General features: G+C 44.7%; 1 protein-coding gene across 8 annotated transcripts in view; it reads right to left on the bottom strand.

Moving 5' to 3' along the window:
• Positions 1 to 24537, bottom strand: part of ALS2CL (ALS2 C-terminal like) — a 66681-nt gene that overhangs the window by 3194 nt on the left and 38950 nt on the right. For 7 of the 8 annotated variants that reach the window (XM_080583391.1, XM_080583392.1, XM_080583389.1 and 4 more), the window contains exons 2-23: positions 22844 to 22952; positions 21833 to 22025; positions 20014 to 20079; positions 19122 to 19287; positions 18564 to 18692; positions 18121 to 18240; positions 16247 to 16323; positions 15780 to 15846; positions 15042 to 15238; positions 12603 to 12668; positions 11853 to 11951; positions 10789 to 10947; positions 10382 to 10493; positions 8799 to 8876; positions 7211 to 7338; positions 5789 to 5962; positions 5080 to 5173; positions 4336 to 4493; positions 2759 to 2827; positions 2171 to 2344; positions 1279 to 1321; positions 826 to 887 (exon numbers count right to left, since the gene is read on the bottom strand). In XM_080583391.1, the coding sequence (XP_080439517.1) occupies positions 826 to 887; positions 1279 to 1321; positions 2171 to 2344; positions 2759 to 2827; positions 4336 to 4493; positions 5080 to 5173; positions 5789 to 5962; positions 7211 to 7338; positions 8799 to 8876; positions 10382 to 10493; positions 10789 to 10947; positions 11853 to 11951; positions 12603 to 12668; positions 15042 to 15238; positions 15780 to 15846; positions 16247 to 16323; positions 18121 to 18240; positions 18564 to 18692; positions 19122 to 19287; positions 20014 to 20079; positions 21833 to 22025; positions 22844 to 22949 (2537 nt within the window). In that variant the 5' untranslated portion in view covers positions 22950 to 22952. Of the gene's footprint in view, positions 1 to 825; positions 888 to 1278; positions 1322 to 2170; positions 2345 to 2758; positions 2828 to 4335; positions 4494 to 5079; positions 5174 to 5788; positions 5963 to 7210; positions 7339 to 8798; positions 8877 to 10381; positions 10494 to 10788; positions 10948 to 11852; positions 11952 to 12602; positions 12669 to 15041; positions 15239 to 15779; positions 15847 to 16246; positions 16324 to 18120; positions 18241 to 18563; positions 18693 to 19121; positions 19288 to 20013; positions 20080 to 21832; positions 22026 to 22843; positions 22953 to 23362; positions 23571 to 24537 lie in introns of those variants that run through there. The other variant, XM_080583387.1, reaches the window with a different exon arrangement.

Raw genomic sequence — 24537 nt, 5'->3', positions numbered from 1 at the left:
CCATAATGCCAACCTCTCATTTTTAGGCAGGACTAACCCGAGTCGCAGTCCCTCAAATAAAATTTAAGCGGCATGGAACAAATCACTTTGGGCAGCTCTACCAAGGAAGTGTTCTCGCAGGGGAATAATACAGTTGTCACGTCTATAAAGTTGGTTTTCCTGCCCATCACGTCCTGCAAAGACACTATCCTGTGCTGCTTTCCCCAGACAGCAGTCACAATGGCTTCCCAAGGGAGGGTCTCAACAGGGCTAGTATACAAAAGGACCTGAGGACTCCCCCGATGCAGCTCTCAACACTTCTCTGCACAATTTTATCTCCCTTCCCACATCCTCTAAGCCAAAAAACCAAGCAGAGCTTCTAAAATTGAACTCCGTTTTACTAACATTAACATCTTGGGACACCACACTGCCTGGATATCCCTCACCTAGCTCCATCTACGCATCCAGAGCAATGGGTTATATCATGACCTGGCAGTCACACAGCAAGGCCCAATTTTCTAGGCATATCATGAGCAAACTCCATTTCAAAGCCACATTTTATGGAGGAAAATTTTCTCAGCAAATTTAAATGGAGATATTTTCCAGGGGAGGATTGCATTTAAACACTTTAGATATTGTCTTGACACTTCTGCAGGGAAAGAAAATTCCTACAAAAGATACATTTTAATTTCAGCTGAATGAATGTCACAAATAGTTTTTCTTTAAACAATCTTGCAGGCTGAACCACGTATGCTTTTGTAAACAGGTGTGAAGTTATGGCACTTCCCAGAATAAGGAAAATCCCCATCAGCTCTGACTGTCAGTAGGTTAAGGCTGGTGACTTACATCAGCTTCTGCAAACACTCCGTGGCAGACAGGAAACACTTGTCTTTGATAAGGGACCGCCTCTGAAATGGAGACAAAGAGCTGTGCCTCTGGAGGAGCATCTCCCCAAGAGCCACCCCACAGCTCCTCAGTGCTGGGCACAAAACAAGCATATTTACTGCCCACCGAGGGCAGAATAAAGCTCTTGTAGACAGTGCCACACTGCTGAGAGTGGAACTGTAGACATCCAAGTGCGTTCAAACTTAGATGTCTTTGAAAAGACACTGAGCAGAGCAAATATTCCCACCCAGGAATACTGCTATGCAGTAGTTACAGACCATAACTATCACATGTCATTTAGGATTTCTGAGTGCAGAGCGCAGGGCCCCTGGGCTCACCCAGGTGGAGCTCAGTCGTTGGCCAACACGTAGCCCCGCACCACCCCAATGACATGACAGAGGTGCTAGCTCTTACCTGGTTGGTGGTCAAGGTGAGATCTTTCAGAGGCCAAAGGTGTCTGAAAGGAGATGACAGAAAAAAAAAAAAGGTTTAGAAGGCAGATGTCGATGTCTTAACTCCACCCTAAGTCAGTCTTGACTGTTCATATCTCCTCACTCAACGTGATGCAGAAGTCACGGTGGTGCACGAGGCTGAGTTCTCTACTCTCATTACATGGCTACAGGAAGAAAAAAAATAGCTGTCATTGACCTGAAATTAGGGTTCATTTCACCCACAGATGCTTCTGTAATAATCAGTGGAGAGCTTTGACACTTTCAGGTGCAATTCTTCTCACTGGGTCTAGACTGAATCACATTGGGATTCTGGGTGTCTTGCTACACCACTGAAACCATTGAGCAGCAGATGACACAGTTTTAGAAAACCTCACATGCCTCTTGAGTCTGAGTCATTAAGTCATTAGTCTTCACATAACACTTCCAAAGATGGATTTTACTGAAGGAATGGGTGAGGGAAACGTCTGGATCCAGAGCCTTTCCCCTGTCTTGAGACTGTGCGCCCACACAGCAGGTACCATTTGGTGGTCTACAGCCCTATCTGAGACACGTTTATAAACTATATCCTATTGTTTCCAAGTTGGAGGAAACCATTTATTTGGCAAGTTAGAAACAAAGAGTTTTGCTAAGGGAAAATCCACTAGTCAGCGTTGTCCTTCTGGACAGCAGTGCAGGCACTCCATGACAGGACTTCCTCCAGCAGCCTAGGAAAGACTTCAGTGCTACAGCTAATGATGGAGCAAGGAAGCAACATGGTATAATTCCTCCCCTCCGTGCCATCAGAACTTTCCCTGGCTGCCAGCTTCCCAGCTGGTATCATCGGAGTATATCCAGAGATGAAAAAGGTCACTTACTTCTGTACATCCAGAAACTCTAGCAGCTTGATGTCAGGAAACAGACTTAGGTCCACAATCCCTTGACAGTAGAGGTCATCTTCTCTTTCATGATAGAGCATGTAGAGCATGAAAAGCTCAGGGTAGAAGCAGGGCAAGATCAACGGCAGGACCACACTGCATGCCTTCTGGTCACTATGGCAGAGATAAGCACAGTTGAGTCCTGTTGGGAAATCTATAATCTTGATATGAGACAGAGCCATGTAGGACTCAACATAAGAGGCAGCTCCTGAGGCTGCAAAGAGACCTGTTCTCCTCTTCTGCCATCTTGCACACAACCAGCCCAGCAGCTGGTGTGAGTTATCTTACAAGGATGCGTCCCACGTGCCTCCAACTCCCCACATCCTTATTCTGCTACAGAACATGATTAGGAGGAGCTGCTGCTCTCCTACAAGCCAAAATACTGAAAGCTTTGAACTCTTAAAGAAAAGTGTGAGATGTAAACCTGAGTCAAATGGACAAATGCAATCAGTTTAGCATTTAATGCATTTTAGAACACACCTCTGGGTTCCAGCAGCCTGAAGCTAAACAGCCAGCGGTGACACCTACCTTGTCTCTCCATCCACACACTTTGCAGGCATTTGGCCTTTCTGTTCCAGTGCCAGATGGAGCAAACCCCTAGAAGAGAAGCAGAACTGTTTTATTTCTCTGAAGGCATATTTTGTATTGTAGGCATCCTGGATTGTTCTACACTGAAACCTCTGATTAAAAAAGCTTTATAGAATGATCCCTGCCTCCAGGAGCTGTTCTTTATCAGCAAACCAAGCCTCACAGTTTGAGGGCATTCTCCATTACCATCAGCAGCTGCCAGAAATGAATCAGTGCTTCAAAATATCTGTATACCTTCTGAAAACTAGGGCAATCATTCCAGAGATCCTAACCGTGGTCTTCATTGAGCACCAGCTCCTTGTATTCTCACTTAAGAAACATGAGGTTTCAGGACATGTCGCGCCAGCCAATTCATTAATCCATCTATGAACATTCGAGGATGCTCTACTTTGAAAAAGTAGCTTGGGTTTGTCTTGATATTTCCAAGCCAGACTGCCCAATGCCAAAAAGGGCTGAGGATAGGTTGCCTGTTTTTGGCACAGAAGCATCTCATCTAGTCTAGCATCATCAGCGTAGCCAGAGACACGCTGGCTAAGCTCCCCACGCTGCACCTGAAAGGTCTTGAGGCATGAAGCAAGCTTCCCAAGCACCGAGTTCAGAAGCTCACATGAAGGTTCACACAAACCAACACTCGGGTTAGCAGCCCTGTTGTACTGCTCATGAACACAGCTCAGATCCCTCCACTTCACCCTGTTTCACAACACAGACATGCAGCAGATGAACTGAATCAAATCTGACTCATTCCCATCAGCTGTGCTGGTGTTTTCAGACTGCCCCAGGAGGGAGAACTCCTCATGGCAGGGCTGGCAGCCTTCCTCAAGTACACAAGGCTGATAACAAAGCTTTTATCCAGCCTCCTCATTTTAAGGCAATATCTTCCCTGAGTGTAGTTAGAGGCAGAGCTCCCCACCTTTGCCTACTGTGGCATTTCTTATATCTCCTACTAAACAGACATTCAAGCAGCAACAGGACCCCAGTCATGCCTTTGATCCTGTCCTTATGTACCCATGGGCACAACCACCTGGCTGAACAACCTCAGTTTGGAGTTACTACCCACTCCAGCCCAGCCTCAGCAATGCAATCACGCTGCGCGTTACCTCCTGTTGAGTTGAGGCATGCTAAGATTAAATTCTTTTTCATTCAGCTATCAATATTGAACACCATTGTTGCATGCTTTGGTATACTTTGCTGCTCTTGTTATTTAATGAGGTTTCTCACTCATATCTGTGCTTGCACAAATGAAGTATATCATGGGTAAGAGCTCACCGAGCTGCTCTATCTCACTGAGGTTTAGTCACATTAAAGCCATGTCCTTTGGGTCACGTACTGAACAATGGATGTGACACAATTCCTATGTCCATAAGAGCTTAGTTATTACAAATATCTCTATCCAACACTGTTTTGAATCAAGTCTCCCAAAAAAACCAATGTGAAATAATGCAGCATTGACGTGAAAGAATTATCCCAATGGTCTGCTTAACATACCCATTGGAAAGGCCTCAGAGTTCTTTACTTACTGGTAAAACTCCCATATTTTCTTTGCATAGTACTTGACTTCCTCTTGTGCCATAGTCAGCAAGTGTCTGTTGGCCCCAATCCCAGAATATGTTGCCTGAAAAGCTATTGTCAAGGCCTTCAGCAGCTTTCCCAGTGGGTGCAGAGAAGACTTCAACGCCTGCACGATAGAGGAAAATTAAGTTTTACAAGTCCACCTTTGCCACGAGCAGAGGAGAACACGTAAAGGCAATCCAACCTTCTCTTGTCAGCAGAGGAGAACAAGCCTAGAGGTAATCACCTATAATTTTGGTCTATTTTAACTGCCAAGAGCCCATTCTCCTCCCATTATCAGAAAGAAATGTGCTTAGTAGAACTTGCTGCTCTGATGATCTTTGCTGTGATAAGCAAGAGAGAGCAAAGGGTGCTTCAGGGTAAGGCTGTCTGAGTGCAAAACAACTTTGAGTGCATGGAAGTTGATTAATCGTTTCCAGCAGCTGGTTATTCCCTGACACAGCTTGAGAACCGAGTAAAGCATTATCAGCACTTTCCTGGCCTGTATAGCTGTACACAAAATACCCAAAAGGCGTGCAAAAATACCCAAAAGGCATGCAAGAAAGCCCTCCTCTTCACAAAGGTATTCACACATTTTAGACAAGACTCTTGAAGTCATTGGCTTTATTGTACGTGCTAACAGAAAGCAAGTTGCTGTGGCCTTTGTTCACATCTGATGGACAGACATAGATCATTGGGGTTTTAAACCTTACCTTCTCTAAGTAACGCTGTAGTGACTCCAGTTCCTGGTGGTGGACAAGCTCTTCAAGAATATCTTCTATTTTCCAGGAAACATCCTCAGTCCCCCTGGAAAATTAAGAGGTGAGAAAGAAAAACCATGTAGGAAAGCTTTGGGATAAATCCCAGTTGGTCTTGCAAGTGGATACCAAGGGGGCAATGAGACTATTTGAACAAAAGAATTCTACTCTACCCTTTTCAATGGAAATGCCCCACCTACTTGTAGCAGCTGTGGTCACCTAAAACTCATCACCTTCAGGTCCCCTCACAGCCAGCCTGAGTTGCATCCTGCACATGTTCATCTGATATTTTTGAGACATTTTCTTCAAAGAAAATGAGTACAGCTTGAATCTGCTGACGATATCAGGTAGGTCTGCTTTAACTAGCAGAGGAGCCAGTATCGACTGGCCTACATGCAGATGTCTATGTTTAATCAAGTGAATCCCACCTAAATTTTCATATATATATATATATATATAGGAATCAGCCTCAACAGCACAATATTACATACAGACTTAAAAGTCATCCTCCTCCTCCAAGAAAGGGAGAGTGTCATGGACAGGAAAAATGGGGTAATAATGCTTGGGTTTATAGGTTCAATGTAAGGCAGTCTCAAATGTAAACCACTCTCCTCTCTACAAAGATGGGCTCCTCAGTTGCCGCAAAAGCACATGATATTCCCACCTGTGGCAGAAGAGGTATTCCTGAGATTTCCGCAGCTCTTTGCTTGTTTGTATGTGGAACCCTGTAAAAGACTCTTCTGTTTCTTCTTTGCAGCCGGAGTGAACAAACTCCAGGAACTGGTCATAGATTCCCTTCCACCTCTTCTCTACTGGGAATTCTTTGAGGCCCAGCTGACTGCACAACAAGACATGGCGTTAGGCTTCTCTGCAACCCCCCTCGCATATTTCAGAGTTCACCTTCAAACACGGGAGGTTCTCCAGAATCAGATATCAACATAAGAACTATGGGAGCTGAGAAGTCAGCAGTGCCTAATTGGTGAGTCAGAAAAAGCAACTCGAGTCTATTTGCCTGGCAATGAGATACTCTGGGTCAAGAAAAACTAATTCCTGCTGCATGGAATGCCAATAATCTTTACTTTACTGATGAATTGATCACCGGTTTTCTGCTCCACTTATGGATATTTCTGAAGATAGAGAGACTATGTAATTCAACTGAAAGCCTACAGAAAAGACAGATAGCAAGGAGACAGTTGAGTGACCACCACCAGTAGCTATTGATGTCTGAAAAGCACAGGAAATAGGAGCTGTTTCTGCAACATAAAAACTCTGATGGACTGGAAGTGCTTTGAGGAGAAAAGAGGAAGAAATTGAACTGGATTTTGCAAGAGGAATTAACCTCAGAGGACAGGCAGCTCTTTTTCCCACAGAGACTCCTTCATTTAGGTTAAATGCCTGAACCCAGGCCCTCCCGGCTGGCAGCCAGAGCATCCCTCCGTGGGGCTCAGCCTAAGGATAAGAGTCTATTCTGAAGCATGTGGCCCAACAGTTTCAGCTCAATTGCTCCTGCCCTGCACTGGCACCACTGCCTGCCGAAGCTCTGATCCTGGCTCCACACCTTCCTCCCCATAGAGCACAACCCAACCCAAGCCCTTCGGAGCTTCATGTGCTGTGCTTCGCTCCTCGATTTTTGGTAGCTTTCCTCTCTCTAAAATATCAGTTAGTAATATTTTGGATAGTAGCACGAAGGGTCAGGAAAAGAGCAAGTGATATATTTTAGCAACCCAGCCTTGCCTGTGTAGCTTCAGACCTGTCTGTATACACAGAAAGGTACGTGCACACACATGAACAAAGCACTCCAAACATTCAGCTTCCAAAACTCTCTCCAGCTTGAGAATGGGAGCAAATCTGGATGGCCAGTGGCAGGACAGGAGAAGAACATCTGGTTTCTGCTTCCCACCAGACATTAAGATTAAATGACAAGATGTACTCTCCTTTCTTCCTTCTCTCCCTGTATAAACACCAGTTTTCAGACCAGCTCTTTTAGGCAAGGACTGCCTTCATCCCTGAAGGGACTGGTCCAGTACTCTTCCAGGTATTGTCAAAACACAAATCACAACCCAAGAAGTCAGCTGGTTTTGCTCACGTTTTGGTTATCCTCTCATCCGGCTGTTCGTTCGATGTATTCAGGATGCCTTGGGTCTGCAGGCCTTGCCCTGATTTGTTAGTAAAGGTTCCCTCCAGGATGAAACCATTGGCAAATGACAGCTTTCCCTGCAACAGAAATACAGCGTTATTCTGCCAAGATCTCATTAGCAAGAGGAAACAAGCTGGACCAAGATCTCAAATTCTCTTTTCAACAGAGCCAGCTCCTGAAACGGTGACTAAGAACAACTTTCAGCACTGAGGTGCACACTTTCAGCACCCAAAACAATAGTGTCATTAAGGTAGTGATCGCTGGAGACAATACATCTCTGCTGTCGAATGACATGTAGAATTTTGGAGGGTGAAGACATCACTGAGTAAGACTCTTGCATTATATTTTACAAGTAGACAGTATCTTTTTTTAAGTTATAAAATGTTTCTGGCTTAAAACACATGAAACTGCAATTTCTCCTCTATTTTTCCTCTACTTGTTAAAACCACAAACAAGTTTGGCCTCAGGGGTAGAGGGAAACATATGATATTCACCACAAAAGCTTTCAAAATATTTTCTGCTACCAAGAAAAACCTTAAACTCTCTGGGGAAAATACAGGAGAAGACAGGCAGTAGCTTGATTCAAACTTGAAAGGTTTTAATTAAACCAAATCCAAAGTTAAACAATATCGTAATTAATCTGGCTTCCAATGCAAGACTGAAATCCTTACTGCTCATAGCAGGAGGCATTCTGTCTTGAGATAATGAGCAGATTTTTCTAAACTAACCACCAAACTAAACATTAATTTTGGAGGGAGCTGCATCTTAAAACTCGGAGCAGTCTCTGCAACTTCACCCTAACACCTCTGGCTGAAGAAGATTATGACACAAGCACTTCCTCCCATGACAAGTCAGTAAATGACGGGGCTAAGTTGCAATTGCTACCCTCACCAAGTATCTATTTTGACATCAGCTCAGTCTGATTTGACCACACACTTCCCGTCAGACTTGCCATGCGTTTCTGCAACAACCCAGAGGACTAGTTTTCCCTGCAACAGGGCACTTGATGAACACTTTAACCAGATATTTCAGTTAAAGATCAACTGAAAAATGCTGAACATGTCAGCGCAGTAGCCAGATTGTAAAATTAAGCTTCCAAGATCCCTCAGCTATGTTAACATCTGGGTTATGCTAGCAGAGCACCGGTACTGCAACTCTGTTTGCTTCAAGCATCATTTCCTGTGCTCCCAAACCACTACAAAGGCAAAAACATTTGTTCTAAGAATACAGGAACATCCTAACTGCAGCTGTGAAGTGCAGCCAAAAATCTCCCGCAAACAACAGCAACGACAAAAAACAAAAACAAAGCCTTGTATAAAAAGAAAAAACAAAACGACTAAAGCCTCCATCTTCCTGCCTCTTGAAATCTCTTAGCTGCAGCCTCCCTTCTGTAAATGAAAAAGATAACAAGAGGGGGAAGGGAATAACAAGAAAATGTTATTTTTTGGAGGGACGGGGCATGAAACTTTGAAGAATCTATTGGCCTTCTAGAAAGCAAGCAACCATATGGAATGGGAGAGATGAACTAAATGCTCACCTTTCCAACAAAGGTTAGGTCTTCCGTGAAGTTTCCTTCATAGACTGAGTCATCTTCCAAGAGCAGAATCCCAGAACCCTTCGTGTGAAAAGCACAAGCAATGAGTTCATGACACTAACTCCCTCCCTACTCCAGTTCATCTAGAAACAGCCAATGGTTCAGACTATTTACGGGCTGCAGGTTCTGAAAACCTTTATGAAAGCTCAACATATGACCTGCAACGCCCAAGAGGAAAGCAAGGAGGTGTTCTAGAGACAGCCCATTAGGCATCCCAGCATGGAGGAGATGTACAGGGTAGTCGGGTGGTTTTAAGTGACAGTAATACTACATTTATTTCCTTAAAATAAGGAAGAAATGGCAGCTTCCTACTCTACAAGTGGTCACCAAGAATTGTGATATGGATCAAATTCATGGCCCTCCTGATCCTATGACCTCCTGGTGACTGTAGCCAATTGTGTCATTCTTTGTAAGAGAAAAGAGGAAGACAGCTGCCGTGGAGAATTAGATTTGTCCCTTGCTTTGCAGTCAATGGAGCTTTAATGAGCTGTTCCTAAGCACACATGAAATGACTCTTTCCATTACCTCCCAACTCCCAGGGCTGCTTACAGTAGCACGCATTTCAGAGGAAGAGCACCAAAATGCAGAACAGACACAGAATAATTTATGCCAGTGGGGTAAGATTCTTCTCACTAGGGCTTGGCCCAAGGTTTGAGCCCAACAGTTTATACATACCCATACCAGCCAGAAAATGTGGTCACTTTTAGAGTTGTAACACATTTTCCGCTGGAACGGTTTTCTTGATGGGAAGTGCCCTTTTTTGGCAAAAATAAAAGGTTTCCATGGGAAGCTTCTTGGCCATACCAATTTTCCACTAGGAAAACTGAAGCGATTGCTCCCACCCGGAAGCCTTGTGAAGTTAAAGGAGCCTTTGGCAGCTGGCAGACCAAAAGACAGCTTTATTTTGGTTCCCTGCAGATGGAACTGTTATGGAAAGCCCTTCCAACAGAGTTTCCATGCTAAACATTTTGTCCTAATTCGGTGTGAGGGGAGGGGGTTGTTTGTTTTTTTAAGTGCGTATTTTTCATGAAAAGAAATGCTTTTATTTCCAAGCCAGCTGTCCTATGCCAGTCCCTTTTCCTTTCTACACCAACGTCTAAATTTTCAATGAACTGGAAAGACAGCTAAGCATAGGTAAGCTCACATTGGCAAGGTAAAGACTTGATGATATCCAAGACAGACATAGCATTGCATATACTAGCACAGCACTTCGCATGAGTTCTGTTCTATACTTGTGACCTGATGGTCAGTTGAACAGCAAAGCTTACAAAGTGCCTTAGCATGAGCAAGAAGAGAGTCTCCCACATAGTTACTAGCTGTACCTCATGAAGGTGATAATAAATGGAAGATTTCATCTAGGCTTTGTTCTTCAAAAATGTTATTGTGGTAAAACATCAATGCTTAAGTTTTTCTTGCCATCTATTTTCCCTCACAGATTAATTATGAAGGAAAATCTTAATCTTGTCTTTGATGGGGGAATTCCATGTCCCACCAACACCTAGAGTCCACTGAAAATGGATACTTACCACCATTTTGTCAGCATGAAATGTCCTTTGATAGCAGACACCTGACTGGGTGACTACAATGCCTTGTCCATGTTTGTGATCATCGAGCCATGTACCTATGTATCTCTCCCCTCTAGAATGCAATAGAAAACATTTTTTTTTTCTCTATTTCACTACATTTTAGTCAATCTGATGTATCACCTACTGAGGCTAGGTTTAACTGATATAGTGTTCCCACACAGCATAAAAGCCAGATTTATTGCACGAACTCAACTCTGCAATTCCCCAGGAGTTCAGGCCTTATAGCAGAGACTGGACACGTTCCTCCTTCCCAATTCCCTCTGTCAGAACATAAGGCTTTCCCTGTGCCAATAGAGGGGGAAAACTCTCAGGCACCTAAAGCCATCACTGATCCATACCACCTTTACCTGTCTTTGTCTTCCCAGACTCCATATCCATTCTTCTTGTCATTTTCCCACTGTCCTGTGTATTTAAATGGATGCTCAGCTGAGTGGTTCTCCAGTATCCCAAACCCTTGACGCACGTTGTCTTTGAAGTAGCCTTTGTAGACCATATCGTTCCCATACCTGCAGGGAGAGATACAAACAGAATCCAAGACTGTGCCTATTTGATAGCTTCTATTGAAGCAGCAAACCAGGAAACTGAGTACATTGGGCACATCTGCCTGCCAAATATTACACTCACTTGACTGTTATCTCTGGAGCCTCTAGTTGTCCACTATTAGGAACATACATCATGCAAACTAATCGCTTCACAGATAGCTTTCAACATTATCTGAGCACACAACACTTAGGGTTTCCAGTTGTCCTCTGAGAGGCTACTCAGTGCTTGACCTCTTGCCAACCAGATCCCAGTGACATCAGGTTAATCCAGGGTGGGAGTAGATCAGATCAAGCAGGAAGACAGATCTGCCTTCACCTTTCTTTTCCAACCCCTTCTGCTACTGTTTCTGGCCTTCTAAATTGAAGGGAGATGGAAGGTAAGGCTGGGACACTGCCATATGCCCACAATAGGGTGCTTTACAGGCCAGGATCCATCCAAATCCCCACAGCACCACTTTGAGACACAGTTGTGCAAACGACTGTTCCCAGAAGCATCTGGCACTCCACTTCCCAAATTAAGCTCTGGGTTTAAGCTCAGAATTTGAGTGAGCAGGAGAAGCAAACTGGGGGAAGCAGTCCACTTCAGGATAATGGTTATGACTCCCAGACCAACAATCCCATCCACCATTAAGGAACCTACTCTACATAAGGTTTAGTTCAGACAGCATGGCCAGCTGAGAGAGCACACTATATGCTCCTCCAAGTCTGTCCAGGGCTGATGGCACACCATGCACTCTCTGCTCTCAAACACAAGCACAAATACCCAGCAACATCCTCACCGATAGAGCACAGAGGTAGTTACAATGGTTATAGCTTGTTGGGAAGCTATAACCATCTTTAACCAGAGTCCATCTTTGGGTTTTACTTACTCACAGATTCCATAGCCTCTCATCTTGCCCTCGTACCAGTGGCATTTATAGCAGTCATACCGGTCTTCAGATCGGCGAGGGACAAGGCATATTCCAAACCTACAGGGTGCACATGGTGGAGGTCAGCAGGACAATGTGACTCAGTTGTATTGGATGAAATTTAAAAACTAAGGACCTGCCAAAGTGATTTACATGGCTGGGGCCAGTTCTACCTCTGACATTAATGAAATGTTTTCTTAACCCCAGCACTAAGTATTTGAGACACTTTATCCCTTTAAAATCTAGCTTATTCTGGAACTCATTTAGAAATACCAAGTCTAAAAGTCTTATTTTCAAAACGTTTTAGAAAAATAATGTTTGAATTTCATAGTATGGTCTCTTTCCCTCTGAAAAAATCTGATTTCAGATTTTTAAAAGATATCAAGAAATTATTTTTCAAGGTATTTTATGTGAATGAATTCACCTAGATTTAGAGATCAAAGGTGAGATTCATCCAGCCAAATGGACATGTCTCCATCTGAACAGGTCATCTGCATGCTCTCCCTTTTTTGTAGTCACTGGCAATCCACTCACTAAGTTACAACTCACTGAGCCTAATGCAGGGGTCCAGAATAGGTCACACAAATTGGGCTCTAGCAGTAAATAGAGCCCCTATGCAAGATAAGCAGCTTCTCTGTATCTCTAAGAGGAACTATTTTTTAGCTTACTTTGAAAGTAAAAAATGCTTTGGGATTTTTCTTTAAGGCTTACCCATGCTCCAAGCCTTCTTTGAAATCTCCAACGTGGTTGCGTCCATCACGCCACTTCACTGTCCCCCTGCAATTTGAAGGGAGAGTTACACAAATAAGATCACCAGCAGCGTACACAATTGCAACAGAAGTTATCAATAGCCTAGGGACTGCTAACATCAGAACGTTTCCTCAGGGGACAGGGAGAGAGAGTTCTCCAGGCATCTCTGGGATCTTGGATTGCATCGAAGGGTTTTGATACCATAAGGTTTTCATGTCCTGGAATGAGCTGGAAGAATCTTCTTCCAAATTCTTTTATCTCAAAATCATTTTGTAGAGTTGCTGGGTCATTCATTTATGACAGTGTATATGATTCTTTTTTAACTGAAGCATAGCACATGATTAAGCCAGCTGACGTTCCAGCACGGCACATCCCTGTAGACAAGTTAATGACACCACAGCCCAGAAATTCATTCATTCATTCTACCAGGCACAATGAAAACAAAAGAGATGAGTGCTGGCCTAGAGGAATTGTATCTTTCCATCTGTTTTGTACTGGGGTTGTAGAAATGATTACACAAGGTAACAATGCAACAATGAGACTGGAACTGTCGATGCGATGCAATGGTCAAATTATTGCACAACCATGCCCAGCTGTGAATGAATTTCCTCCCCCTTCCTCTCCCACTCCACCCACACCCACTCACTGTTTTAACTCTTGCAACAGCCCGGACACAGCCAGTTCCCTACATGTTCCCAGCCAAAGACCGTGCAAGTTGGTGCGGTACCAAAACCCCGACATGTTGTCTTGACTTTCACCAAGGTTGTTTTTAACACCTACACGTGGCAGACTCTTTTTTGGGTTTTAAGATACAGGGAAGTGGTCAGATCCAATTAAGTGGATTTAAAATACATCTCCTTTTGCTTTGTTAGTTTGAATGGAAGCAAAAGAGAGCAAAACAAACAGAACGCCAGCTCCAGCCATGGGGGTGGTTCAAGCAGGACTGTTTCTTTCCTCCACTTTGAGGCATCAGGAGTACTGGGACAAAAAGACAAAGAGGTGGACAAGCCATCATGGCCAGCTTTGCTCTTCTGTAACCCTGTACTAGTATCAAGTCATATAGGAGAGCAGTTTCAGCAATGGGAATGACAGCAAGCAACTGAAAGCCCAGGTATTAGAAGCGCCACAAGTCACTTAGTTCTGCCATGAGTTTCTTGGGATCCCTCAGTCAAGTCACTTAATCTGAAGCAACGGAGGTTACTTCTTCATCACATTTCTTCCAACCCAAAGATAGGAGGAGGCAAAGAGCAACAAGCAGTGCTTGTCCCTCTGTGTCTGCACAGAGTGGTTTTCTAATCTCATTTTCTAGTTTAATTGGGATAACAGTGTTGGGGAAGGTGGGGATGATGTGAGGGACTGCCTCAAGCATAGCCCTGCTTCAAACACCTATTTAATGCTGTTCTGAAGCAAGGCACAAGCTCTTCCACAAAAGATTCAGGATCAAGCTTTTGATTCTGGATATTCTGATTATTTTTAGGCTCTTTCAAACCAGGTCTTTAAACCCTTTTTGCTTCAATAGAAACAAACCATGTATAAAAGCTGTATAAAACTCAGAAAGTATAAAAATCCCATAGCAACCGTTTTGTCTGAGGAGGTTGGTCATATTTGAGTTTTCTTCACAAAACATAGGCTGTGTCCTTTGTCAAATAGATTTTGATTGGGACCATTTAACTTTTCTTTTATAAATTCTTCCCCTTTGGCATAGCTAATTCTTAAACTTGGGTTGGGTTTAGTGAAATGTTCTCATGTTCCCAAGAAATGCATTTAAGCATCTTTTGCATTTAATGAATTAAAAAAAAAAATCCGATAATTGTTCAGATGTTAAAATACATTTTGATAGCATCAGAGAAAATGCTTCACTTCTCACACGCAGAGTTTTTTGTTTTATTTTTTTTCCTTATCACAATGGTAAGATTTTATGCCTCAGGCTGAGATCCTGATAATAAGCATTGGCTCAAGTCTGAGCCCTAATTACAGGCATAATTCAGTGAAGCGCCTCCAATGTGATCACTGCCACATTAGGGGCAGCCTCTACAATTTACTACATAAACTGGTATCATTAGCAAGATATCTGCAAGATGTAGATCATGTGGCAGGACTCATACTTTCACCAAGCCCTGAAAGCAAGCAAATATGTCCCAGCTGCCCCCAAATCTGTCCTCAACACCAGATTTCCCTGTGGAAACAAGCAAGGTATGAACCAGAGAAGCCAGCACATCCCAGGAGATCACCAGCCCCCAGTCTGTGGTCCAGATCTTTGGCATGGGATGCACCCACCCATGTCCACAGCCACCTATATATCCACTGGTGCATTCACTGGATACAAGCAGCACTATGTCAAGACATCAGGCCATCCTTGCATATTTGTGCTCAGGAAAGGGGAAAAAAAAGTCTCCTTACTTGCCATGAGGCTTTCCCCAGTGCCACTCGCCCTCATAGGATGCGCTTTTGAACTTGCTCTCAAGCCTGAAGACGTAGGTGAAGAAGCGGCAGGACGGGGGCTCGGTGCCTTCTCCTGTCTTACCCCACAAAGGGAAATCTCGCTTCCCATTCAAAGCCTGGCGGATGGCTTGGTTCAGCTTCCACTGCCAAACAGCCTGGGAAGAGAGGAAGAGGAGCGCTGAAGGAACAAGCGAAGAAAGCCAAATGGTTCACAGCAAGAGATAGTTCAGGAGAAGCAGAAGAAGCCATGGGGCTCCCACTAATTCTGTGACATTCAGCTGGCTGAGCTGGTGAGTTATGGCCCACCTGTCCTGTTCTGCTCCCAGCTCCACTTCCAGCACCCCATCCTCTTCCACCTACTACCCTGAGCCACTACCATCTGAGCCAGCTTGATGAGGTATTGGCTCCATGGAGAAAAAGACATGCTACTTATTATTCTGCTTAAAACAATCAAAAAATGGCAAAAGTCACACACAAAAAAGGTTTCAGCTGCATTTAAGCAGCTGCAGACCCTACTAATCTGCCTTCGGATCAGGAAGCATAAATCCTGATGCTTGCTGATATGTCAGCTTCCACTCAGTAGTCAACATTTTGCTCCCACTATGGAGCTGTCATCCCCTCTATGCCATTTCTCTATTTCAAGGCTCTTCACGTGATACTTTCAGGTGAAACAGAAAGGCCCTAACCGCTGCTAACCTTCATCTGTGGGTCTTTGGCAGAGAGAAAGAATGTTTCTTCTGGGGTTATAACACGGAGTCCATACCTGTGAAGCAAAAGACATTGCAGAGACTCTGAAAAACATGTTTCTCAGTCAAACAGAAGCTTCCCCCCCCCCCCCCCCAGAAGCTAATGCCAGTTTGACAGCCAATTTTCTCCTTCTGGAGAGGGACTCAACTATCAAGTCATCTTTGTTCTCTAGGTCTGCTACCCAAATCATTTTATTACTAACTGATTTCAAAATGCCATCAAACACAAGCAATGCAAGTCCAAGCTGCTGTGATCCCATCTGAGAAGTGCTGCAATCAATTGCCCGTAGCCCAGAACCAACCCCACTAGGGAGAAAGGAACTGAGATAGAGTTTTGAACCATTATCTCAGTTCCACAATCAAGTAATTAAGTTGAAAACTTCCCCCCACACCTCCAAGAGGAGATTTTTTACTTACTGTCCTGGAGCTGATTTCTCCCTGCAGTTTTCATCTACCCACACAAGCTTCAGATCAAAGCTCTGAAAGCTGTTGCCCTGGAACAAAAGGGAGAAGATGTTATGTTGATATAAACCCTACACTTTGCCCTTGCTTTGTCAATCCATTGAACAGCAGAGCAAGATAGACAGCACAGTAAATTGGCTTTTTTTGTAGTCCATGTATCTATCTCATAGTACGATGATGGATCTCAGAGACTGAAAAAAAAAAGTAGGGGAAGGAAAAAAATTCTCAGTTTATCACTTACAGCTGGTGGTCCATAAATCCATGGCTCTGCCACTAACAGTAACAGACCTTCTGTTCCAAGACACCTTTTAGACAGTATTCATCTCTAGTAGAGTTTCTTCCCTATTGTATGGAAACACTCCCAAATCATCCCTGACACAAGGCTCTCTTATCTAGGATCTGGACTCAATGACAAAGTCACACAGTGGCCTAGGAGGACATTCAAAGAGTTACTACTTTAGTCAAGAAGGCAGCAAACATAAGAAATAGTTGAAATATTAGGTAAAGACTGTTTAAATGTTACACCTCCCTTCACTGTTTAAAGTCTGGGTGCCTACATTACAGCTTCTGTCTGTAGGATGTAGTCGAGCCAGGTTGGGTACTGGCACCATGGAGTTCACCATGAGATAATCACTGATGTATCCACCAGATTTGGGGAAAAAAGGGAGAAATGAAGGTTGGGATTCCCAACACCAGAGCCCCGATCAGCGGTCCCCTGCTAGCAGCCGAAGATAACCAGTTCAATCCCAGTTCAGTTATGTCTCCACATGCCCCAATAACAGTCACAGCAGCAGATGAGACGCAGTGGGTGGAAACCATTGGCTGAACAGAGATGTCTACAATGTAGATATCTCCCCATCAGATGGTTACCCTGGGCTTTCATCCCAGGGGCCAATGGAGTTGGAGGCATGATTCAACTCATCCCAGTTTTGGCACCTAAAACAGGCCAGATGAACCGCGCCCAGGCAGCGCGTGTTCCTCTCCCCTGACTGCAAAGGGAGCCCGGGGGGATTTGCTCACAGCGAGATCACTGCAGCACTAAGAAACCTGCTACATGAAGCTGAACAAGATAATTGCTACCCCATTTCCTGAGGCCTAGGCCCTGACAGCCGAGCTGCTCGGCGTTATCACAAGGGCCCGTGTTTGAAGGAGGCTGTGGGATGCATCAGCTCACATGGCAGTCATGTTTAGGCACCTGGGGCACTGGCACATCACTAAAGGGAAAGCAGAGCGAGGTGCGTGTGAGGAGAGCCAGACTAGATTACAGGTGCCGTCAGTCAGATCAAGCCAAGCTGGACTTCGTTAACATGCTGCAGAACAGCTTTGAACAAACGCTGTGTGTTCATCCATGGCTGCAGACACTCCCTGTCTGCTCCACACCCTGGCCCCAAATCCCTGAAAAAGCCCCAAGAATGCCTACAACTTCTGCACACATGCCACTAGCAGGGTGAGCCACGAAACATCGTATTTAGTCCTATGCTCAAGTGTTTACAGTGTGAGATTTTTGACCCATCAGAACCCCTTTGAGTGACCAAGGACAAAAATCAACAGATCCACGTGCAGGCATGGGCTTGGGTTATTAAAAAAGTGTCTGTGACAGTTAGATAGTACACAATTACCACGGAAGAAGATGTGTGGATGCTCCTCTATTCTTACATCACTAGGCTTTCTTCTCTTACTCTCCACTGCAAACTACAGGTGCGTGGATCAAAGATAAGGTTTTGCAAATAGCCAAGCTCTGCTGCAGTTTCAACATTACAAGAATATGAATTTTAGTGTCGTTCATCTGTGCTGCCCTTCCAATCCCCCTGAAAGGCTGGAAAATTCACCTGAATTAAGACAAGGACGTCATCAAAGAGCAAGATCCTGTCTGATCGATTAGTGCTGGCAGAGATGGGAAGATTTCTGCTATCCTCCAGCAGCCTCCTTTCAGGAACACACAGCATGTCCTGCAAAAAGCACCACAAAGGTGAAGGTTATGGACCAAGAGCATCAGGAAACATCACAGTTGGAAGAGGACATCCAACTCAAACCAACAGTTCCTGCAGAGGCCAGATGCCTCTTGGCACAAGCTGACAGTGACAGCAGAACTGGACACAGGGTTCAACTTCTAAAGCAGCTAGTGACTATAATGTTTCTTCAAGGTTTCCACACTGCCCTGCTGGTTTCCAAATGAAGCTCCAGATGCCTGATCCATATCAAATTTTCTCCATGGGCAAGCAGACCTCCCAAGGATCCCCTTGCCAATATACACACTGTATCTGTGACTCACTGTGAATTTGTAGCCCAAGGATTTCCATAAGGTCTTGGTAAAACAAGCTTCATCCAGGACTTGGCTGATGAAGGACTCCAGCTTCACATATTCCTTGACAGCACTGGTAATCACATCCTTTTCAGAGCCCTGATAAAGGAAGGCAGGACTTGATCAATGCTTCAGGCATGGGTATGCACGGCATCAGGCTACAGCTAACCAAAACCCTCAGCAGCTCTGAATTCAAAGGACTAATGAAGGTTAATCCTCCAAACCTTCCCAGCTCTAACATCATCCACGCCACCAGCAGAAGTGTGCAGCCTTAGGTCAGTTATTTGACCCTTTGCAGCTCCTCTCTATGACAAGTAGCTCAGACTATGCTGGAGGACCCACTGCTCATTGCTTTGAGATCTTCGGGTGGACTGTGCTCCACCAGTGCTGGTTAACACCACCTTGGTTGTCCACTGGAAAGCATTTTCCAGCCTGCTTTGGATTCCCTCCCACCACCACAAAGCCCCATAAGTTCTCCATAAGATGTTACTTATCTGGCTCATGTTAACATCACACAAAGGCCCCTACCTCTTTGAGAACCTCGTTCAGCTTGGTGAGGAGCAGTATATATTGCTCGATGTGGTCCCGGATCGGTTTGTGGAGGACAGTGTATAAGGCCAGTGACATGGAGGTCTCAGAGGTGAAGTCCGTGAGGAATTGTTTCAGCACTGTCTTATGGTGCTTCCAGGCTTCACTGCAAGGTGGCGAATTAAGAGAAAGGCCCATCAACTAGTCCTTCTGCAAACTGCTGCTACTCTGCCTTCCAAGCACTATAGGCTACCTCACTCCCAGAAAAGATATTAAAAGACTTCAAAGAGCAGGAGATAACATAGTGCAAATGTTTGCACACCAAACACACCAAAATAAGACAATGAGGAAAAAAGCTTCATTTGTTCTGTCTCTGGCCCAGCTGTTCTTGCAAATACAAATCACACCCACAGATGCACGGAATATGGCATAACTTCCATGATGGTTTGTGCACCGAATGACTCAGATATAGTGATTATAAATCTTCTCATGCCCTGCTCTCATGCTTTCATTTGCTATTTTCCATGAGACTCTGACAATATCCGGAACAAGCAGTGGAAACTCCCTGCCAGATTCCCACAAAATGCTTTTTCAGATCCCACTCCTTCCCTGAACTCCCAAATTTATTGGATTCCTCTCCCCCAAATGTCTGGATTGTGCCTACTACAAAGGAGACGGAGGGAGATCAGCAGGGGAAGCCTTTCAGCAGCTGCTGTGGTCTCAGAAGCCTGCAGGAGCAGCCACTCTGGTCAGTTCAGAGGAGAGACAGCTGGACCACGACACAGAGATCGATCACCAAAAGGTGCAGTGCTGTTCACTCTCGTTTAGTGTCTTAACACTTACAGTATCGCTGTGTTCCTATCAGCCCTTAAAATACACATTTTTCACTGACCTTTTGCTCTTTGTGGCATGTTCGAAGCCATGGACTACAACGTAGTTGGCAAAAGTGACGAAATATCTGTTGGTAAATAAAACACAAACACACAAACACGAGTTGAGTTAGAGATGCATATTAGCTATGAGGTTAAGTGACAGAAGGAAGGAGATCGTTTGAAAATGTGTCAGGTCCACATTTCCAAGGGAGGCAGACACAGCTACTGGACTTCCCACCTTGGCTTGCACCCTTTTTGTCCTCAGTGCTTTAAATTTCTCATTGACTTTGCACTAGAGTTGTCTCAGGAGCTTTAAGTCTTTGCAGCTTTTAGCACAAGCATAAGTTGTGCAAAAAGCCTTGGAAATGAAATCTACAAAGGCCGACCGTCAGAGATCAACTTCAGATGTATGAATTTCTGCTGCTCGAAGTAAATATATCAGGCCTGTATTACTGATGGCAAATGCTTGTCAAAGTGTCCACGTCAATGTATCTGAACTCACACTAGAGGGAGATCGAGTTATATTTTGTCAGCAAATACCATGTTTTCTTCCAGTAGTGATTTCAGATAAATCAGATATTCCGTCCAGGCTAATGATCATTGATTACATTTTCAGTATTTACTGCTGATTTTCAGAACCCTAAGCAGGGGCTTTGTTTACTCCTATATCACTGCAGAAAGGATGAGACATTATAGCATTAAGTTTGCACAGAGTGAGTCAGCAGCGGTGGGGAGGAACCAGCTTTTTTTTTGCATGACATCCAACAAAAACAGGCTTAATTTCAAAACGAGGGGAAAAGGGGTCTTCAGATAAGCTCTTCCTTTTCACCAGCTGAAACCTCAACACAAGTTTTCATCTCTTTTGTGCCTTTTTAAGACAAACCAATTCTAATTCACTGAATCAGCCTCCAAACGAACATACTCTGCTCCAAAGCCTGTTCACATAAAGGCAAAGTTTGTAGTGCATCACTTCCCAAAACGATGCTGTCCAAGTAAAAACAAAACAAAAAGTAGCCCTTCCTCCTCCTCCGTCTGTGTACCCATAAGCAAAACCGAGACTAGATGAACAACTATCTCCAAGAACCAGAAAGGCCATCTCCCAGTCCTTCGTGGGTGCCAAACCTCCCAGATGGTACAAGCCCATCTAGGCAGAGCTTGGCCATTGTTGGGATGAATGAAGGACCAAACATCGTCTGATCTTTACGTCACCTCAGGTGCCCACAGCCTATTTGTCATGGTAGGACATCAACACACAGGTTACACACACTCCAGCGACTTTGGCAAACATTTACTTTGCATTGCAGACAGATGGGGAACAGACATGTAATTAATTGTAGAAAGAGCTATGGGGCATTATGTTTTTCATATCATGCTGCCTCCATCACTTGCTATCATATCCCTAGCCAAAACCAAATAAACATGGCACAAAGAGGTAATATGAACTGTGTCTGGTGACATCTTTCTCTCCTCGTCCCTATTAGTCCTTTAAACCTTCCTGTATACACCTTTCCATTCCCATGACAACTCAGCCTTTGCTCTCAGAAGTCCCCAGGCACAAGTTTTCCTGTTGGTCTTCTTTCCATTTGCAAGGTGCATTTAAAAATATATATGTGTACTTGCAAGAAAAATCCTGCCTCTTAAAAGCCAAGTCACAGATACAAGAAAGGCTACTTATTAGATGGTCTGCAAAGATACTGAATGCAGCTCCTTCTCTGACCTGATGACTGAACAGCATCACATATATTAAATGCATCCCTTTTGCGCTAACTTACCATGTCTGGTAGAGGTATTTGATAAATTCAGTACTTCATTCTTACTCCGAAATTCTTCTGTACTTACTGGATGTAGAGGCTTAGAAACAGGTCTCCTTTCCAGACAATGTAAATATCCTGGATGCAGAATGACTCCGAAGTGCTGCATTTTTGCTTCACTATCCGGTAATTCTCTTCTGTTAGGTTCCAGAGAGCTTGAAATCGATCATTCAGGAGCAGGAAGAGCTTAAAGTTCTCCTTTCCTTTCTGGTCACTAGGCTCTTTAGGGGAAAGAGAGAGGGGAGAAAAGGCCATCAAAAAGCATTAAATCCAGGAAATCTTGTGCAAGACATTGCCTGCACCTAGTACTCAGCCCAATTTGTCAGTGTAAAGTACATATATTCTTATAGGAAAATAATTCCAGCGAGGAAGGAGATGATGATTATTTAGGGTTGGGCCCCTGTCGGTAATTGAATGGGTTATCCATGCTAAGGCCTTCTCCTCTCCATTCTCATGGGGCATGTGGTCACAGCAGCCTGCAGGGCTCAGACCCAGCTCAGACACAAGCATCGGAGGAAAACTGGGGGAGTTTTTGCCCCTGGCCCAAAGGGCTGCTCCCAGTCTCCTCGGAGGACAGACCAAAAAGGAAAGATGGCATAGGAGGGAAACAGCCTACGGGCCTAATCCAGTCTCACCACTTTTGGCCAGACAGGCTTGTGAATATTTATGGATTTGTTATTTCAGTGGAGCTGCTCTGATTTACTGCCAGCTTAGAACCTGCACCCACAAGTTTCACCTTCAAAGATGGGCATGAGCACAGACCAAGAGCAGGGAGGCAGAACGGGCACAGTTCAGGGGTTATACATATGCGAGAAGCATTTGGGATTTCCGTGTCATGCTGGAAACAGGCCTTGGAAATTACACTGCTCAGAAATTGGATTAACCTCTAAAACCAACAGGGATCACAGTCCTCGCCTTGCATGAAAGGTTGCCCCCAGCAAGCCCTCAGCCATCGGGTTTCGAGTATAACTCCCTTCATAGGTGTGCCAGTGACCCAAGGCAAGAACTAGAGGCAAAGAGCTAGTCTTCTCCAACCTACCTGCCTGGAGCAGAGGCTTGAAGATGAGGGCATCTATCCGTGCCAGGCACGCCGAGAAGTTTTCTTCCGCATGGAGCAACGATGCCGTAGCTTCAGCTGCGCACATGTCCTGGACACAACACAAAAGGCACACGTGAAGCCCCTGCAAGGCTATCCATCTACTGATGGCTTCGGTGCTCGTTGCAAACATTCAGCCTTCCCTCCTCTCAGCAGCATTCACCCGCAGATGTAATTGCTGTCCTCAAAAAGCATTTACAAATATTAGAAGAGGAAACAGAAACCCGACAACTCAAGAGAGATGAGGAGGTGTCACAGAAGACCACTGAGACTACAGCCCATTTTCCTGATGCCCCAGCTGAAGAACTTCTCACATCGACCACGATACTTCTCCATGTGGCTGAGACGGCCCTAAACATCTCAGCGTGTGTTAATCTTGCTTAGTGCCAGATTCAGTCTCCCAAAGGGAAATCCCTGAGGTCACACAAAAGCTGAAGCAGAGCATCTCTTCCCGTCTCTCACCAGTTTTCTGCCTGCGTGCCTCAGCCTGCACCTTTTGGCATCGTAAGCTATCGTACGGAGCTGCAAAGCCCTGCCAGCCATTGCGAAGCGTCCAGCCCTCTGGAGGAACAGAAGTCTGGCGTTACTCCTTTCTGAGCAGGACGCTGCACTCCTGGTCTTATGTCACAACTCCAGCGTCAACAGGGACAGCTTGCCTAAAGTGGAAGTGGGCAGCACTTCAACTGAAGTGCTGAGAAAAAAAGAAAGAAACAAAAAAATCAACAAACCCATGTGAGCACACTCCAGTAGCTTCAGTAGCTTCCTCCTTCCTAGCCTCACCTCCCAAAAGAAATGTATCAGAGGAAGTGCGTACCAGCCAGCTAATAGCACGTCATGAGAGACTAATCTGGAAAAAGCCCAGGTGGTGAAAATACTATGGGCGGAACCAGCTGATAGTAACCGAGAGAAACAACACACAACTCAGACTCATTCAGCTTTGTGAAGCAAAACAGCAAAATGAAGGCGCTGCATATGGTCTGTCCACTTTTATCCTTGGCTTGGCTGGAGTGCAGGCTCAAAAGGTTACACCCACAACAGCAAGCGAATGAGTGTTGGCATCATGCTGCGAAGATTGCTAAATTGGTGGCAGACTTTGGCACAGTTCTGATGTGTGCCAACTAGTGCAGTCCCAGACGATGCTCAGACGTGGCCAAGGGACCTTTTCAAACAGGCAGCTTGCACGTAGCCACGCAGGTTGGGGAGGTGAGGAGAGCTCAGCTGTTCATAGGTCATGCCGTAACCACTTGGCTATGGAGCCAGACCTAATTTATTTACTAATAGAGATGTAACTAGCATATTTGCACCATCCCCAGCAAGAGCTAAACTCAGGCTGTCCGCTGGCAAGATATTCTAAGGCATCCTAAGCCTCTACCTTGATTTCTGTAGACAGCAGACAAGACTCATTCTCCTCGTGTTGAGTTGTCCAGAAGTCAGACATCTAAGCCTAAGCCTACTATTTACACTTCATGGGAAGAAATACCTTGAACATCTCATCATGGGTTATAAAAGTTTTCCCTGGGTGACTAGCTTAGGTGGGAGTGTCTCCTTTTTAAGCTTCTTGGAGGCTGGGTTCATTGCTACACAAGCATTTGAACTCCCTAAACTCACCAAACCCTGCTCAGGAGCTCCCTTTCCTT

Source organism: Anser brachyrhynchus (assembly GCF_964034855.1).
Source record: "Anser brachyrhynchus genome assembly, chromosome: 2".
Classification (NCBI taxonomy): Eukaryota; Metazoa; Chordata; class Aves; order Anseriformes; family Anatidae; genus Anser; species Anser brachyrhynchus.
The sequence above is the reverse complement of the archived record's forward strand: the minus strand, read 5'-3'. Positions and strand labels throughout refer to the sequence as shown.